The sequence below is a fragment of the Mesitornis unicolor genome, unplaced genomic scaffold (assembly GCF_000695765.1).
Source record: "Mesitornis unicolor isolate BGI_N332 unplaced genomic scaffold, ASM69576v1 scaffold24325, whole genome shotgun sequence".
Classification (NCBI taxonomy): Eukaryota; Metazoa; Chordata; class Aves; order Mesitornithiformes; family Mesitornithidae; genus Mesitornis; species Mesitornis unicolor.
In genome coordinates this window covers 1-16,793 of record NW_010183822.1, presented here as the reverse complement: position 1 = coordinate 16,793, position 16,793 = coordinate 1, and the positions used below count along the sequence as shown (strand labels likewise).

Here is a 16,793-nt window from a genome sequence, read left to right as displayed (position 1 = left end):
GGTGTGTGGCAGGTACTGGAGAGAGAAAATAAATGGCGAAGCAGTGCTGGTTGTAGAGCGTGGCCACTGCCTCCCTTACATCTTATTTTTTTTTTTGTTTTACCTGGAAGTTGCCTTCCTTTTTTACCGCTTCCCTCATAATATATGGATGACTTGTATATTTTTCCTGAAATTGTGGTATTCTTTGCTGTATTACTCTCTTTAGATCTTACTGCTTATCTCCTCCGTGTTCCCAGAGCTGTAGGTGTTCGACGACTTCTGGAAATTCCTCCAATTTCCCTGCTTTACCAAGGCAGGATCACCATTGCTGCTGATAGACGTTTTTCTAAGCTGTTTTTAACCCTCTCCAATGTTCACGATTTCACAGCCTTTATAGACAGTGTATTCCTTTCCCTCTTCTCTTCCATCCATGTCCTTTGAATTTTTCTTGGCTTCCCCAGCTTCTTGAGAGAGAATCAGAGATCTTATCTTTGCTTCCTGGTTTTTGTCAGTTCTGCACTTTGTCTCTTGATAATATTTAAAGACGTGTATTTAAGGTTTTGAAGTTTATCTTATATCTAAAATCTCATTATGAAGAAAGAATGTGTCTTGAATGTTGTTCTTCCATCCAGCCATTGACAGCTAAACAGTGCCCAGGCCATCACCATGTCTTGTTTTGATGTTTATGTCTAGAAGTCCAAGACTTAGAATCACAGAATCATTAAGGTTGGAAAAGACTTTTAAGATCATCAAGGCCGACTATCGACTCAACACCACCGTGCCCAATAAACCATGTCCCAAAGTGCCACATCTACGTGCTTTTTGAACACCTCCAAGGGTGGTGACTCTACCACTTCGCTGGGCAGCCTGTTCCAATGCTTGACTTGGTGATTACCTGAGTAGCAAAATATGAGTTCCAAAGCAGATTTATTGCTTACTAAAATAAATAACGAACAAATAATCCCTTGTCATCATCGTGGTGTACCCAATTTGAGGACTAAGTAATTGTAATTAATTTTTGACCTACTGAGATTGATTTGGCTTAACATACTTCTGTCATTTTGTGAATGAATATCTTAGCTGGTTATTTTGCAGGAGAGTGTAGCTGGGAAACAGCCTTAGGTTGACAGCTTAATTCTGATTTTTGGCACTGCCAGCATGCCACTCCCAAAGCAGTGGATATTTTTTTTCCACTGCTGCTTCAAAGTAATTTTTCTCTTCTTTTGTAGTTGGGAAGACCTCTCTGATCACCAGGTTTATGTATGACAGTTTTGACAATACTTACCAGGTATGTGGTAGTATTTTTAAAACATGTATGTGTGTGTGTACATATATATATATATATATATATGTATGTATATATACAGGCAGATCTATTCCCTGCTATTAAAATGTATGCCTGTGAGAACTGTTACGGCCAGTCACATTTCCCCATGAGATGTTAGTTCAATATCATAAGTAACGTTGTAATGTGCCTTGAAATGGAGATGAAACTTCATGTTTAAGCCCAAGCATCTGGTATGATATCAGGAAATACAGTGTACAAAACAAAAGCAAGGTTTAGATGCTGTCTGGATATGTGAGGAGCCTGAGGAAAATGGGGGAAGAACATTGGTTTATGGGCCTGGCTAACAGAGAGAACGATGGTCAGGATGCCTGATGGTGGATGTGGAAGTCTTAGGAAACAGAGAGAACGAATAAGCTATGGACATGTTTATGGTAGTTCTTAGTCTGTAGCATCTTTAGAGGCTTTCCATTTAAGTAGGAATAGTTGAGTCTGGAGTGTATAGATAGATCTGTAAGCAGTCAGCATGGTGTATACTCTCTCTCTTTTTTGTTTTAATTACTTTTTTTTCTTTTTTTTTAACTAAAAGGCTATAGATAGGAAAAGCCAGGGAGATCTTGGCAGTGAAGGAGTAGGGTAGGGATGAAGAGGCTGCAGATGTAGTGCTGATGATGTGTAAGAGGCCTGAAGATTTCAGGAAGAGTTAGTTGCATCAAAAGCACTTAGTGGTGTTTCAAGGGAATACCAGATATCTTTAAAGAAGATGAGACTAGGGTGTAGTCTTTTAATTCAGAGCAGAAAGAATTACAGGTTTAGGTTGGGGTAATTTTAAGTTGGAAAAGGAAGAGAAGATTGTTTTTTGAGGACAAGTCATTTGCTGGCACTGGATCCTCTTGTGCCTTTTGTTTCTTTTCATGACGTTTACAAGGTGCTCTCATAGATTTATCTGCTTATTGTAGTTGTTATAAACTGTGTCCTGGTTGCAGAAAATAGGACTCCCAGCAATAAGCGTTCACTACAGAAATTGACTGTTGGGTTCTCTTCTAACGTTAAGGGGTTCACATTCTGACAGAGACCTTCCAGAACGTGTTATGCTGCCTGGGTTTGTTAAGACTAGAGATAAAATACTGTCTAAAATAGTCAAATCTGTTACATCAGTAGCCTGTCTCCTGTTTCCTGGGGTTATGATGGACTAGAACTTCTGCTTGATTTAAGTGCCTGGGAGCGCATCTAACTTGGTAAATTACTTTAAGTGTCTTTGTACTGGAATTGCTGTACATCAGTGGAAACGTGAATGCAAGGAGGCTTACAGAAAGAACTGCCTGGCAAATGAAGCTTCTGAATGTCACCAGAAAGGAAGCACATTCTGAAATGAAATCCCCAAATAAACATCAGCTTTTAGCTTTCAGCACAGTCGCCCACAATCTATATATGTAATTTGCTCTCTCTTTTGGTTATTTCTAGTAAGATAATTCCTACCAGACTGAATTGTGATAAACCAGAAGGAGATGTCAGTTCAGATATGGTCTATGTTAAGATGCATGAATGTCAGAGACTAAAATTGAGACTCGGAGGTTCTTGTGCAGTTGAGAAGAATGATGTAAAACGAAGATGATGCAGATATCCAGATTGCTTTGTTTTTATCAACTATATTGAAGGCAAATGGTTTCAGCGGCTTAATTATAAGTTTGTGAACATTTCTGAGAGTTTGTATAGAAAGATCGGATTTGCAGATGCTGGAAGGCAAGCTGCAGTTACTGATGCTTCTCTTCTTTTCAGGCGACCATTGGAATTGATTTCCTGTCAAAAACAATGTATCTTGAAGATCGCACGGTAAGTGAGGCATCTGTGTGATAGCATGGCAGCCACAGCCAGAGGAGCAGCAGTTTTGCCTGGCCAGGCCTCCCAATGGCTGCTGAAATCCCACAGCAGTCTTCAGAGGGATGGCCTTTGTTGACTCAAATCACTGACCCACTCTCCTGTTTGTGATACTTGTTAATATCTGATAGCTCTAGAACGAAGGCAAAATCTTTCATGCAAAATTGGGGCAAGCTAATGTTCTTATCCTGGGGAATGGGCTGTTATACGTACCCTAGGCTTAGTTTGCTCCCAGGATTTACAGCTCTGCCTCTGAGATTTGTCAGTGTAAGTGGGTCTGAGCAGACCCCAGGCAGCTCCAAGGCTTGATGTCATTCACAATTACCAGTGGTAGCATAGTTCCTCCTCATAGAAAAACTCCTTTTGTAACACAGTTTTGACGTACAGCTAGTAAAGCAATTTTGAATTTAGCTTGCATGAGATTCCTTTTTGCATAAAGAGATCCCTCGCATCCCTCTCCTGTCTTTCAGTATTTGTCTTTTAATTAGTTTGTTTTGCTAGTACTTGCCTTTTTGCTAGTTTTACTACTGGCTGGGAAATAGGAAACTGTTGGGTGGAGGAAGTGGCTGGTGGTACACTGGATGTCCTTTGTGTTGCTTTGGGTCTGATGCTTCTGAAGAAGTCTTGGCCCAGTGTGTGTGATGAGTTTCCTGAGTGTTTCTTTGCCATCTTACCAGTTATTTGATATTAGAAAGGACCTTGCTTAATCTTTGTTTGGGGGAAACTACTTGGATAACTTTCTCCAATGGTCCTGGCAGTGGCAGAAGCAGAAAAAGATCTTGGGATTTCTGCTTGACACCTATGAAGGCAAGTTGGAATGCCTGTGTGCTGCTTTCAGCAGTGTAGTCTTGATTTCTTCTTCTTGTGGAGGTCAGGGCATCATTACCTGCTGGCCCGCTACCCAGAAAATATCATTTTCTTTCCAATGTTGGCTACAGTGTTAGCTTTCCTGATTGTGTAAGTGATCCAGAGAGCTCATAAAGGTTGCTTAAATAACAGGTGTTGAATGTGGATAATAGGAGGGAGAAATACAAACACACAAGCTAGGGAAAATCAGACCTTGAAATAATTTCTCAGATATGGCTAATGCTGTATTTTGCAATAGGCCTTGATTGCTGGGCTTGAAATGATGAATGCTAAGCCTGTAACTGTGGCATATGCTTTGGCATGTTTGGTATGTCCTTATACCAAATAGATGTCTTGAAATTATAGCTGTGCCATATCACTCAGCTCTAAATATGGCCTGGGTAGCATGTACTAGCCAGCAGAAAGACAATTTTATGTGGAGTTGGGTTCTTCAAGACCATCTCAAATAGCCTCCCACAGAGGGCAACTGTAAGTGTGCCATTTCCAGCACATTGCCAGTACACTGGGATCTGTGGTATTAAGTGAACTGGTACTACGAGAAACCCCATCCTCACTCCTGATTGTCAGGCTGACAGTTCTATGTTACAGCTACAGCCTCATTCTTGAAAGACCAAGTAGCATTTCCTTTTCTATGTCTTGGTATCTTCCCAGGCTTGTTGGATTGAAGCACAAGATAAGTCAGTTTAGAGGGTGCTTGCTGTTCTGGCTTGTACCACACTACTGTATTGATGCACATCAGGCTTTCCAGTGGATTCATCAGTAGTGGGGTGATAATGTCCATGCAGTTAGGAGTGACCCCATCCAGCTGCTGTGTGGTCATTATAGCCAGAGTCCAGACATGGCAGGATGCCCTGGGGTATGTATGCTTATTTCCCTCATTAGCAGATGGTGTGAGAAGGTATTTTTTAGGAATATCTTGGTTTTATGATTAAATGGAAGAACGTGTTCATGTGTGCAAGTTATTAATGGGCTCGTGGAGGGAGTTTTCTCAGACGAGCTAGGGTGAGGTTACTGCAAGAATGTGGTTAGAAGTGTTGGCTCTTTTCACATTTCTGTTCCATTTTAGCTTTCCTTTCGTTGTGTTATTTTTGCCTTGCAATTTTTTTTTCCTCGTTATTTTTATTTCACTTGAGTTTTGGTTTTGTTTTCCATTTTCCTGCTCTTCTCCTTCCCTCTTCCCCTCCACTTTTCCATTTCCCAGATCAGGCTGCAGCTGTGGGATACAGCCGGCCAGGAGAGGTTCCGCAGCCTTATTCCCAGCTACATCCGTGACTCTGCTGTGGCTGTCATTGTCTTTGACATTACAAGTAGGTATTGAGCTGAAGTGTCTTCAGGGACCTTGCTTTTAATGTGTGCCTTTTATGCATTGGAAGTGGTGATGGTATCTGGAAAGAGCTAAGATAGGCCTCAGTCACAGGACTATAGGCATTTCATGGGCTGAGGTGACATAGCTGAGCTTCTTCCCCCACAGCCGATGGTAATTGCATCCCATAATACAGATGTAATTATGGTAATTACATCCCATAATACAGAAACTTGGGAACTGGAAAACTCTGGTCTGCTCAAAGCTCGAACGATGGAAGTGATACACAGAGGATTGGCAGGTAGGTGAGTAGGAATTGTGACTTGTGTGTCTGTGCTGACTGGAATGAAAGATGATTGGTAGCCTTGGGAAGGCTTTTTGCTTTTTCTGGTTTGAGTTTTTTTTCCAAGCATCAGAATTTTATTATTTTATTTTTTTCCTTTCTGGATAACTGGAGAGGTAACACGAGTAACAAGTTCAGCTGCCAAAACAAAAGAGCACTGTCAGAGTAGGTAAAACTGTACAACATCCATTTAAATAAAAGCTATGGAGTGACTTATGAGGATTGAAGACATTGAGAAAGCTGGCGATTCATATGAGTAACCAGAGAGCTTTTGAAACAGAAGAGATATAACTATGTAATTTCTAAAGAATAAACAAGCTTAGAGGGTTGTAATTACATGGTTTTTCTCCCAGTCTGTAGCTTCAGTAGTTGACTGGGAGGATTTCTGGTTTGGTGCAAACTAATGTAAAACTAAATGTGTGGGGTTTGAGGAGTGTTGAGATGTGCACGTGATGACTTATGCTGGGAACACGTCTTGGTGAGGCAGTGTGGCAGCCTGCATAGGTTGGCATTTTTTCTCCCCACTGTTGTGACAGGTACAGGATGCTGTTTATCCAGGCAGGTGGAAAAATCTTACCACAGTCTAGGCTGTTCGTAACAGCTTCCAGACATGTAAAAAATAGTTAATTGATCGCTGATCTCATCGTGCCTTGGTCATGCTCTGATCTTTTCAGATAATTTCATTTTTTCTTGTTACCGTTCCTTGCTGTCAGTGACTGAGAGGCTTTTAGTTTTCTTGTGTTATTAAAAGAACATGCTTAGGTACTTCTGAGGACATGATGGTGAGCGGTAGTGGGATTAGGAAAACACAGTTTCCTTTACACTCTGATGAGCTATACATTTGCATTGTCTTTAGTGGTAGCTGTGTTTGGGAACCTCAAATAGTCTCCTGTGAGTTAATGCTGTTCACGGTACTGTGAAACAGGGACAGTCCCATAGGACATACGTAAGTACCAGCCAAGATAGTCTTAACTAGTAGAGAAGAACAGTTAGCTAGCCTGTGGGGAGCTGAGAAGAAAAAGATGAATTGCTTAGTTGTCCTTAATCTGCTGGGGGTCTTGAAACGCAGGTGGCCTGTGGAGAGATCTATGGCGAAAGTCCATCCTGCAGTTTGGGCCCCTTTCTGTACAAGTTACCTGTTTCTAAGAGAGGCTGGGTTAATGCTTGGTTGAGGACCTCTCACGTTTGCAGACTGGTAGGGTTATTAGCATGCTTCCATGTTTGAGTGGGTTATTTATATTTTCTTTTCCTCTCCAAAATGGATGCACACAAATTCTGACTTCTAGAAATGAGAAGCCACAGAAACACTGCAGCTAACTCTCTCAGGCCACTTCAGGGGTGCCCACACATGGTACTTGCATACCAGCTGAAGGCCTTCCCTCAAATAGTGTTACCCTTCACTACATCAAGATTACTGAGGCCAGTTCTTCCCCAGTTCTGTGGTACTTCCTCTAGTTGCCTTTTTGACTGTGAGTCTGAAGGTTGGAGTGTTTGAATCACCACCTTGGTAAACTTTGAGTGAATGGTCTGGCGTAGCAGCAGTGTCTTGGGGACTGTGTGGAAGCTCGTTCTGAAGTCCAGAAGCAAGAGCCTGAAGCTGTCATTATCAGTCTGATCTGCTGGCACTGGTGTAATACTGTCCAGGTGCTTGGAGTTGGTCATCCTGAGTTTGCTGGGGTAGTGGAGAGCTCTGACTTTTTGCTACTGTAATCAAGGCTGCCTTCCAAATGAAGCATGAGCTAATTGCTTTAACTGTAAGCCCTAATCTTCCTCGAGCCCCAGAGCATCAGATCTATATACCCTGATGTACATATTATGTTGTTTTGAATCTGCTTTTAGCAAGATACTTTGCAGGCCTATGCTCTGCTTCTATTTCTTTTCTAAACAAGCCAATTATTGGTCCTTTGGAAACTCCTGCAAGTCTCCTGCAAGCTGCCTTATTAACCGCTGTTCTGTGCATAAACAGCTGCTCTCCCTCATTGCTGAACAAGTGGCTTTGAGAGCACATCTAAGCAATTCCTGTAATTAGGCTGGGAACCAGTATCTGCCCTCCTATGAAACTCGTGCCTGTTGAGAATGCCAGCAGCAGTCTTGTTTTCTGGCAGCATGGCACTGCCTGTATAGCTTGCTGTGCTGGGTAATGACTTGGAAGGAAATGGTATCACTCCCAGTTGTGAAAAGCTTTTGTTTAGCATTCAGTGTGGTAGCTAGGCATGTTTTGACCATTGCTGTTTCAAATAGACAGGTTCCAGACCTTAAAGCTATCATATATAATAGGCCAATTTGTGTTTGGGTATAACTCTGGAGTTCAAACTGTACCTCTCATAGCATTTGTGCTTGTTTCTGACTCTTGTGCTTATCTGAAAGGGAGAACCCGATGCCCTTTGTGTCATGTGAAGCCTACAGTGTGTAGCATTTTTCTTTGTTTCTGCTGTAACTTAAGTTATTGATTGCCTTAATCTTCCATGAAAATCCCCATTGCCACCTACTGGATGCTTGATGCTGGAGAATGAATGCTGCTTCACTACTTGGTGCCTGGGCTGAGGGAATTGCATGTCTGTCATGTGGGATTTGCCCGAAAAGCTTTTATCTGAGATGCTCTAGGCTAGGAGTCCTGAGGAGACCCCATACATAATCCCGGGTAGACCAGGAAGACCAGCTTCGTATTGGTGGTTAGTTACTGCTATCAGCAGTGAGGTAGTAGCCATAACCTAGAGCTCTTTGGGAACAGCAGAATCTCTAGGCGAGCAGAAGAGGTAATTAGACACATTATATACAAACAGAGTCAGAAAAGCCAGCTGCTGTGCTGTTTGGATATTTGGATTTCAAGGTCAATCTCAGCTTCTCAGACTGAGCTGCATATGGTTAATACCAGAAATGGCCTTTTCTCTAAAGGACAGTTTCCTCCTTTCTTTTCTCTCTTGGTCTCTCTCTTTCTCTCTGCTCTCCCTGGCCTGGTACCAGCAGGTTCGGCTGCAGCTTTGGGACACAGCAGGCCAGGAGCGGTTCCGCAGTCTCATTCCCAGCTACATCCGCGACTCCACTATTGCTGTGGTAGTCTATGACATTACAAGTGAGTGATGCTTTGGTGTCTCTTTATTTGAAATACTACATGTAAGCAGAACTAATATTGTTGCAAGCAGAAGTTCTGCAAAAAGATGATTAACGTTGGAAACAGTTTCCCCCCCTGCTCCCTGTTTTTCTGTCTAAGCAGAAAACAAGTTATGGGTCATTCTTATGTGGTGTGGGGAGATTTGGAGAAGCACCTGAGTACAGGCATAGTATTCTTACTCTCTGAAAAGAAATTTTATCCTCATGACTCGCATTTGCTTCTTCTCTGCAGACTTGAATTCTTTCCAGCAAACCTCGAAGTGGATTGATGATGTTCGGACAGAGAGAGGAAGCGACGTCATCATCATGTTGGTGGGGAACAAAACTGACCTGGCAGACAAGAGGTAATGGAGGGGAACTGGTGCCCTGACCAGTGAAAGCAAGGAACTGGCCAAGTAGTCTGTCTTCAAAGCTATTGTTGATTTTAAAGCATAAATAGCTTGTCAGGGAATTCAGATTTCTGGTTGCACAAGGTGTGAAGCTATTCCATTTTGCTGTTCTACAAACAGGTTTGGTTAAAACACGCCCACCTAAAAAAAAATTAATTTACTTAAATCAAGTATCACTATATCATGTTTCTCAGTAGTGTATTTTGTCTGGTTTTTCTTTTTCGTGCTGAGATAAACCCCAAAAAAGTCTTGCAAAAGCGAGGAAATGTGCCTTTTGTCAGTAATTCTATTTACATGGCTCTGCATGTGCAGCTGCACAGTGTCGATGTCAAAGCTTTCCCTCTGAGCCTAAATTTTGTGTCATACATACCACAAAAGCAAACTGCCCCAAGAGATGTAAAAAGTTAATTAAACTCTTAAAATCATGTGGACTTAATGTTTTGGGACATTTCTTAAAGCACTTTGCTTTTACAACTCTTAATCCTACAGTGCCAGTTAACAAAACCAACATGACCAATATAAGAGCTTCTTAGAAGACCATGGGCTTGTGCTTTTACATTTCTGTTTCACATTCTTCTCTTGATTGTTGATTTAGCAAAAACTTTGTTTCATGTTGTCAGAGATTTTTAGTCTTTATGAAGGCATCGGAAACAGTGCAGTTTTAATTGCAATGATTAGTGTCAGTAGTGTTTGGCAAAGGGAAGATGGAGTAAGCCACTTAGTTCCTTACAATCCCAGTACTTCAACATCTTCACATATACCAAGTACTCTACAATGTGTGCTTTGTATGTCACAGGACATGGGAAGCATTGAAGTGATGGGGAATTTTTATCTAATGCAAAAGAAAGCATCCCAAAAAAGCTAAAATGGGAAACACCTGGATCTTACAGCAAAATGGGCTCTTAAAAAATCAAACCCTTATCTATTGACTGTTCACAAAATACTTCTTATCAAAAGATAACAGCTTGAAAACCTTAAGGTGGAACAGCAATGTCTCAGAAAAATCTTGAGCTGATACCTGAACTGCCTGATTGTTTACCATGTTTCTTGGGATGATGGGCCTGACAGGGATCTGACTGTTTCACTGCTGGATGTTACCATCTTTTAAATCCCCAACCTTGCTTTACTCACTTCTGTAGTGTACATACTGCTTCAGAATGTATAATGATGTGGTTTTTTCCTTGTGGTTTTGATCTTGTCCAGATGCTCATAAGAGATGATAGCCAGCACCCCTGGCTGCACAAAGTGGTGTCAGGAGATGCTTTTTTGCTCTTTGTCCCTGTGCAAGTCGTGCTGTTAGTTTTTAGTTTGCCATGCCTAGCAGTAAGAACATAGACAGTTCTAACACTGGCAAGTGGTTTGAATTAGTGGGGAAAAGGATAAAGTTAGGCTTTACCTAGGCTCTGTATGGACTTTTTACTGTTGATTCTTACAGAAATCCGTTCTGTGTCCTCCATGCAGACCACCTTAGTCTTGACAACTACTTGACATTTCCCACTTCGAGCAGGAGGCCGTTCTAAGTGTCCTGCACCTTGCACTTTGGAAATACTGGTAAAACTTGGTCATCAGAGTTTCAGAAATACAATTAAAAATGTGTATAGAGCCAATTTGGATTAAGAAAGCCAGGTGGCAAGGCCTCGCATCAGTCTGGTCTCTGAAGTCAGCTTACAAAAGCGACTGAGCAAAATCCAAGATGTTCTGCTTGAACTGAGACTTTCTAATGTCTATCAAAAACCAGTTTCATGTGGAACTGGAAAATCCAATGAGGTCATTTCTGCCTTGAATTATTTCCTGATAGTACATCAGTGAAGCAAAGCGTGTGTGCAGGACAGCTGGGCCAGCACTGCCATAAGAATTAAAAAATACCAGAAAACTGTTCGAAACATAGCTGCAGTTGAAGTTCCTGTAGCACTAGAAATTCTTATTTTAGAAGCTTAACGTAAGTGACAGTAGTCCTGGCCTAGGCTAGAATTTGGAATTGTGGTACATATCCAGGTATCAGTAAAAGCAGCTCCTTTGCCTTTCTTATAAAAGGAAGTTAGATTTGTGTTAGGCTGAAATACGGGGCCTTTTAAGGCTGGATAAAACCACTGTATCAGTCTGAGCTTGGTCACATCTTTTGAAATAGAATGCAGCACATTGAAAGCCATTCATCCAGTGGTAAAAACCAAGTGATGATGTGAGTTAAGTTCTGAAGCCAAAAAGCTGAACTAAAAATAGCACTGTTCTTCTTTGGTGCAGCCTGTTAAGTTTTTCTTTTCTGTTAACATTGCTTCAGTTGGTTGCTGGTTTAGGTTTTTTTCCCTGCAGTTTTCTTTTTATAATTTTGGGACTATTTTTATTTGTTTTGGTTTTTCTGTGATTTGTTCTCGTTGCTGTAGACAGGTTTCTATAGAGGAGGGTGAGAGAAAAGCCCAAGAACTGAATACAATGTATATTGAAAGCAGTGCTAAAGCAGGATATAATGTGAAACAGGTATGTGCAGGGTATTGATCAGAGATGCAATTGCTGTTGCTTGCTCACAAGCAGCAGCCTTGCGCTTGCTGTTGCACTGCACATACCGCTGGAGCCTTTCTGAAATATTTCTGTAAGTTCCTGGAGTTTCCTTCTGTTGACTTTTGGGAAACTGCTTTTTGTATCAGGTGCAGTGTGTGGGGATTCTTCCCTTGAGGATGACTGCTTTTTGTATCAGGTGCAGTGTGTGGGGTTTCTTCCTTCCCTTGAGGATCCTGTGAATGAGACTCAAATGTACTGCACAAAATTCACCCTGTGCTTATCACTCATTGTTAGTGGTCCAGGTGTTCCCTGGGTACCTTACCTGAGGTTGTTTCATTTTTAGCTGGAGGACCTGAGGGTCTTAAAGAGTCAGAGGTGCTGAGGTCTCTGTTGGTGAACTGCGCACTCTTGTAAGGGGTGGTGAAGCAGCTCTCCACTGTCTCAGCCACAGCCATCTCTTAACTCTTCCTGTCTGTTCTTCATTTCTGTCTTTCTGCTTCTGTTTGCATCTTTGTCCAGGCAAATCACTACAGAAGAAGGTGAACAGAGAGCCAAAGAGCTGAATGTGATGTTTATTGAGACCAGTGCAAAGACTGGATACAATGTGAAACAGGTAGATCAAAGTTCTGTTCTAAAGCAGGAAGTCTGCTTTGCTGCTTTGGATGTGGGAGGATTTAGGGTTAATGTTCTGTCGGATACTTGTTTGTTGTCAGCCCCTGAAATGCTGCTTGCCCAATGACCACTGCTGCTGCTTTATCTCTGGAAGTTCCCTTTCTGTCAAGTCAGTGATTCCCTGCTAAAACTAAGCAAACTTACCTTGAAAGCAGAGTCTAAAAACAGAATGTGCTGAGGGATAGGAATGTCACTGTTTTGTGCATCCAGTCAAGTGTAATTTTGTACATTCACTTTGCTTTTGTTAACAGTTAATGCACTGTTTTCTAAAATTAGTGTTGACATCAGTCAGGATAATTGCATGTGCTGATGCACTGGAAGTTCCTGCTTCTGTTTGCGAGCCGCAGAGGAAAATCTTAGAGCGGTTGAGGTTGGAAGGGATCTCTGGAGATTGTCTGGTCCAACGTTCATGCTCAGAGCAGGCTGCCCAGAGCTGACTCCAGCTGGGTTTTGAATATCTCAAAGGATAGAGACTCCATCTCTCCAGGCAACCCGTCACAATGTTTGACTATCTGTACAGTAAAAAAAAAACCAACATCTTCAAACATTTTTGTTATGTTTAAACAGAATTTCTTGTATTTTAGTTTGTGCCCATTGCCTCTTCCTATAAACTTGTGATCCCACACTCCACTGGTTCAGGAATTGTTCTGAAGCATGACAGAACTTGAGGAGTAAGGCAGCCATAGGATCCAGGGATCTACAGGGAGCATGAGTAGTGTTGGTGTTGGCTGGAAAACATGCTTACCAGTTTGCTGAACACCAGCTGGTCAGGAGAACCTCACAATGAGATTAGGAGACTTTTGACTATTCTGGATTGAATCCACTTTAATCTTTGGTAACCAAAGTTAAAGATTAAAGTGGATTCAATCCAGAATCCAGGCTTTATTTGCCTAGCGGGTGTTTGCAGTGAGATCTTATGTGAGTAAAAGGATGCTAACTGCAGCACCTTGCTGCTACCTCAGTTTCTTGATTTTCCAATTAACACAATGTGGAGGGGCGGATGAGAAGCCCCTGCCAACCTACTGTTAGAAAAATGGTCCTTAGCTGGTGATTCCTCTAGTTCTTTATGCAATACTTTTCACCATGCTGCCTAGCAGTGTTTGTGTTGTGTTAGCTGCTGCACTAATGTCAGCAGGAGGAGCTCTAAGCACTGACTCAAAAAATTATGCAAAATCACTTTGGTTTCTTTTTTTATGGGGATATGATAGTCCTTCCCAGCTCTAGCATATCCTTACAGCTTAAATGCAGCTCACTGAGCCAGCTGTTCTGCTCACCAATGGCTGGATTGCAGCAGGACAGAACTGAAAGCATGGGCTGTTAAATCTCAGTTATTCCGTAAGCTTCTTAAACCTGTGGTCTCCTGCAGGGTTGCTTGTCAGAAATCCTGAGTTGTGCACTGTGTCATTGCTGTGTGCAAAAGCAGTTGGGGCTGGCAATGGTAGATTACATTCCTACTGAGTGCAGGAGGGAAGCACTGTTACTAATGAATTCCATGTTGTGTTCAAGTAGAAAATGAATAAAATCAAAGTCTTGTTTTGTAGGCATTGAATAACTTCTTTAATAAAACCTATTAAATTTCTTAGGTCAAATTCTTGTGGCATTTGTTGATCTGCTTTGCTTGCTAAAGTACCCACATACCAAGTTTTTACAGTTTGGACTCTAAGGTCTGCTGCGAAGTGATGTTTTTCAACATGCATTTTTTTTCTGACGAGAATTCAGCTCTACCTATTGCTGCCTTTCAGCTTTTCCGTCGTGTGGCTGCTGCCTTACCTGGGATGGACAGCACACCAGAGAAGAGCAAAGAAGACAGTATCCTTGCTTTCTCTTCAGTAACGTTCCTATTCTTGTAGAATTTGGCAGCTCTCCGGTGTTAAGTTGGGCTTACTGACTTGTGGCACATTATGGGGATGGGTGTTACTGGGGTTTTGCAGGGATGTGGCTGAAACAGCCATTGCAGTGTGGTGCTTAACTATGAGTGTAAATTGAGAACCCTGCTTGTGGTCTGTATATAAAGGTACCCAACTACTTATAATGGTAAGCTTAATTTTTGCTTTCTCCACTTAAGCTTAGGATATAATTTGCATAGTTTTAAAATACCGTAATATTTGCTGCCTTTTGCACAGGGCTGTCTCGTGCACAGTCACATGCCATTGGGCTCAGTCCTCTAAGTGGACTTGATATACCCAGTCCACTGATTTTGCAGTTAATTCTGTTCATGCAGGACATGTTCTGCTCTGCTAAAACACCTTTCCCTTTTCAAGGGACAACCTTTTCAGATACTGATACCTTTCTCTGTTTTCTCCTACTTGTTTCTCCTTGAGCCAAGTGATTTCCTTAACTTGTCTCCTGCAGTGATCGACATCAAACTAGAGAAACCTCCTGAGCAGCCAGTCACGGAGAGCGGGTGCTCCTGCTAACAGACCCGTTCTGTAGCAGCACATTCCCCAACCGGCCAGTCTCACTGAAGAACATCACCGCTCATTGGCTAGGCAACCCTACTTTGTGGGCTGAAAAACCAATCTACTAAGCGAGCGAACTCCCTGTTTACTGGTGGGGAGCAGCCCCGGCCGCCCCTCTTACTGCATGGTATGAGCCCTGAGTGCAGAATGAGTGTCCTGTCTTTCATTTTATTTTTTATGTTGTTGCACTTTGGCACTGTGGTGCCTCTTTCTCTTCTCTCCTTCTCCCCCTCTTCCCTACCTTGAGCCTGTCTGCTCAGATGTATCTTGTGAATGCAATGGAAAAGCCACTAAGTTAGGGAAGACAAAAATAAAGCTTGGGGGTGGGCTTTCCACCTTCCTTACTGCCTTGCATCTTAACTAGGTCCCTGTCCACTCCAGCCCCTGTCTTTGTCCTGCATCCCCACTTCTTCTGTTGAAAGGCTGCTCCTTTTAAACCAGTCAGTTTGACTTGGCCTTGCCTTTTTGGACAGTACAGGTTATCCGTTTCTAGGCTTTTGCTTCCTGCAGGGCACACACAATATTAGCTCCTCAGTTTCTCCTTTCTGTGAATGATCTTGGCCGACTTCTGGTCACGACTTCTGAGTTTTGCCCCTGGTGTTACACACAGCACTGGAAACCCCCAGACTCTGATAGCTTTGGCCTTGTTGCTCCTGTTTGTGTAGCAGAGACATCCCACAGCCTGCTCTCCTCAGTTGGAATATCTTCCCATCCAGAGGATGCTGGTGCTCGGTGAGTGTTGTCTGTCAGATGTGGGGAAGGAAGAGGGTACAGAGGCTTTGTAGCAAGAGGCTGGGTGGGGAGATTTCCTCACGGTGGTTTGTAGAGACCTGGGTCCTGTCTGTCAACAGCGAAAGCAAATAGTTATCCAAAATACATCACTTACAGGGGCAGTACCTGCCCTGGGAGTCAGGGGTACTGTTCAGGCTGCTTTCCTAGTCTGCATTCTCTTGTTCATTGTCTTGTAGACTGGGAGCTTCTTCACGCAGAGTAGGAGAGCTACGGCAGATGGAAGGCCAACAGTAGCTGTTCTGCTCATGCTTAGGTTGATGCTTGATGAAATCACACATAGCTGCTGCTGCCTTTGTAGTAGGGTTCTGGAGGATGGGGCTGGTGGCTATTTCACTTTTGGAATAGTGTTAAGCTGTAACATTGCCAAAGCTGAGATGAGCAGTGGCAGGGATTTATTGTCATACCTGGGCAGAGGGATGGAAGAGTGTGTGCTGCTGGAGGGAGTTTTGGTGTCACTTCTTGACCTTGGAGGTTGGGAAGTACATTCTCTTCCCCCTAGCCCCAATTTTGAAATACATTAATGGAGTTTTTCAGAGACTTTTACTTGGGGTTTTTCATCCATCTGTCCTAACCAGAAGTCTAGGTTTGTTGAAAATGAGGAGAACAAAACAGTCTGATGGCTCTAAGCCATTCACTGTTCATTTCATCACCGGGCCTATGTCATGCTGACAGGGGGGATGCTAGCGGGCAGGAGAGCGACTGACCGCGGTGTGATGGCTGGGGATGACAGCATTGGTGGTTAATGGCACCCCATAGCAGGGTGCTGGTCAGTCACTCATGCAGTGTGCGCACTTCGAAGTCTGCGAGTCCGTTGAGGGAGTGGAATGGGCAGCCTGGGTCCAGGAGCTGGCAGTCCCCACATTGGCTTACTGGTGACAAGTCACGTCGCTGCCGGTGACTGCCCTTTTGTTCCCCAGAGCCTTGTCCCTTCCCCTCCAGGTGAGCTGGCCTGCAGGAGAAAGCTGGGATGTTGTTCCCCCATTTCGCTCTGGAGTGGCCTCCCCCCTTTCCCCACAGTCCCAGCTGGCAGAGCAGGACCCGGTGGGAAGCTCAGCCCCCCCTCCTCTGTACATACCCCTGTCGTGTGGGAATTGCTGATGTTTGTCGGTGTGTCCGTGTCTGCCGTAGACCAGGTTTTGCTGTCCCCTTCTCACAGGCGGTGTATGCTGCTCTGCTGTCGTGTTGTTCCAAGTCACGGACCTGGGGGGGAGGGAGGGGG

General features: G+C 43.1%; 1 protein-coding gene across 2 annotated transcripts; it reads left to right on the top strand.

The window, feature by feature from the left end:
* The first annotated feature begins 1,213 nt into the window (after positions 1–1,213).
* On the top strand, positions 1,214–15,186 carry LOC104535193 (ras-related protein Rab-6A-like). 2 transcript variants are annotated; one of them, XM_010184282.1, is made up of 7 exons: positions 1,214–1,267; positions 3,044–3,097; positions 8,623–8,728; positions 8,999–9,110; positions 12,171–12,264; positions 14,066–14,132; positions 14,676–15,186. In XM_010184282.1, the coding sequence occupies exons 1-7, from the start codon at positions 1,238–1,240 to the stop codon at positions 14,738–14,740; spliced, it is 528 nt and encodes a 175-aa protein (XP_010182584.1). In that variant the 5' UTR covers positions 1,214–1,237; the 3' UTR covers positions 14,741–15,186. The 2 variants fall into 2 exon arrangements, with proteins under 2 accessions (XP_010182584.1, XP_010182583.1); XM_010184281.1 differs by lacking the exons at positions 8,623–8,728; positions 12,171–12,264 and adding exons at positions 5,211–5,316; positions 11,537–11,630 and having other exon boundaries at positions 14,676–15,085.
* The last annotated feature ends 1,607 nt before the right edge of the window (positions 15,187–16,793 follow it).

What these genes read in the sequence shown, in the direction of transcription:
- LOC104535193 (XM_010184282.1), top strand. Translation starts at nt 1,238, where the DNA reads ATGTATGACAGTTTTGACAATACTTACCAG. An exon ending in GTTTTGACAATACTTACCAG is followed by an intron (nt 1,268 to 3,043) that starts GTATGTGGTAGT and finishes TCTTCTTTTCAG; the next exon opens with GCGACCATTGGAATTGATTT. An exon ending in TGTATCTTGAAGATCGCACG is followed by an intron (nt 3,098 to 8,622) that starts GTAAGTGAGGCA and finishes TGGTACCAGCAG; the next exon opens with GTTCGGCTGCAGCTTTGGGA.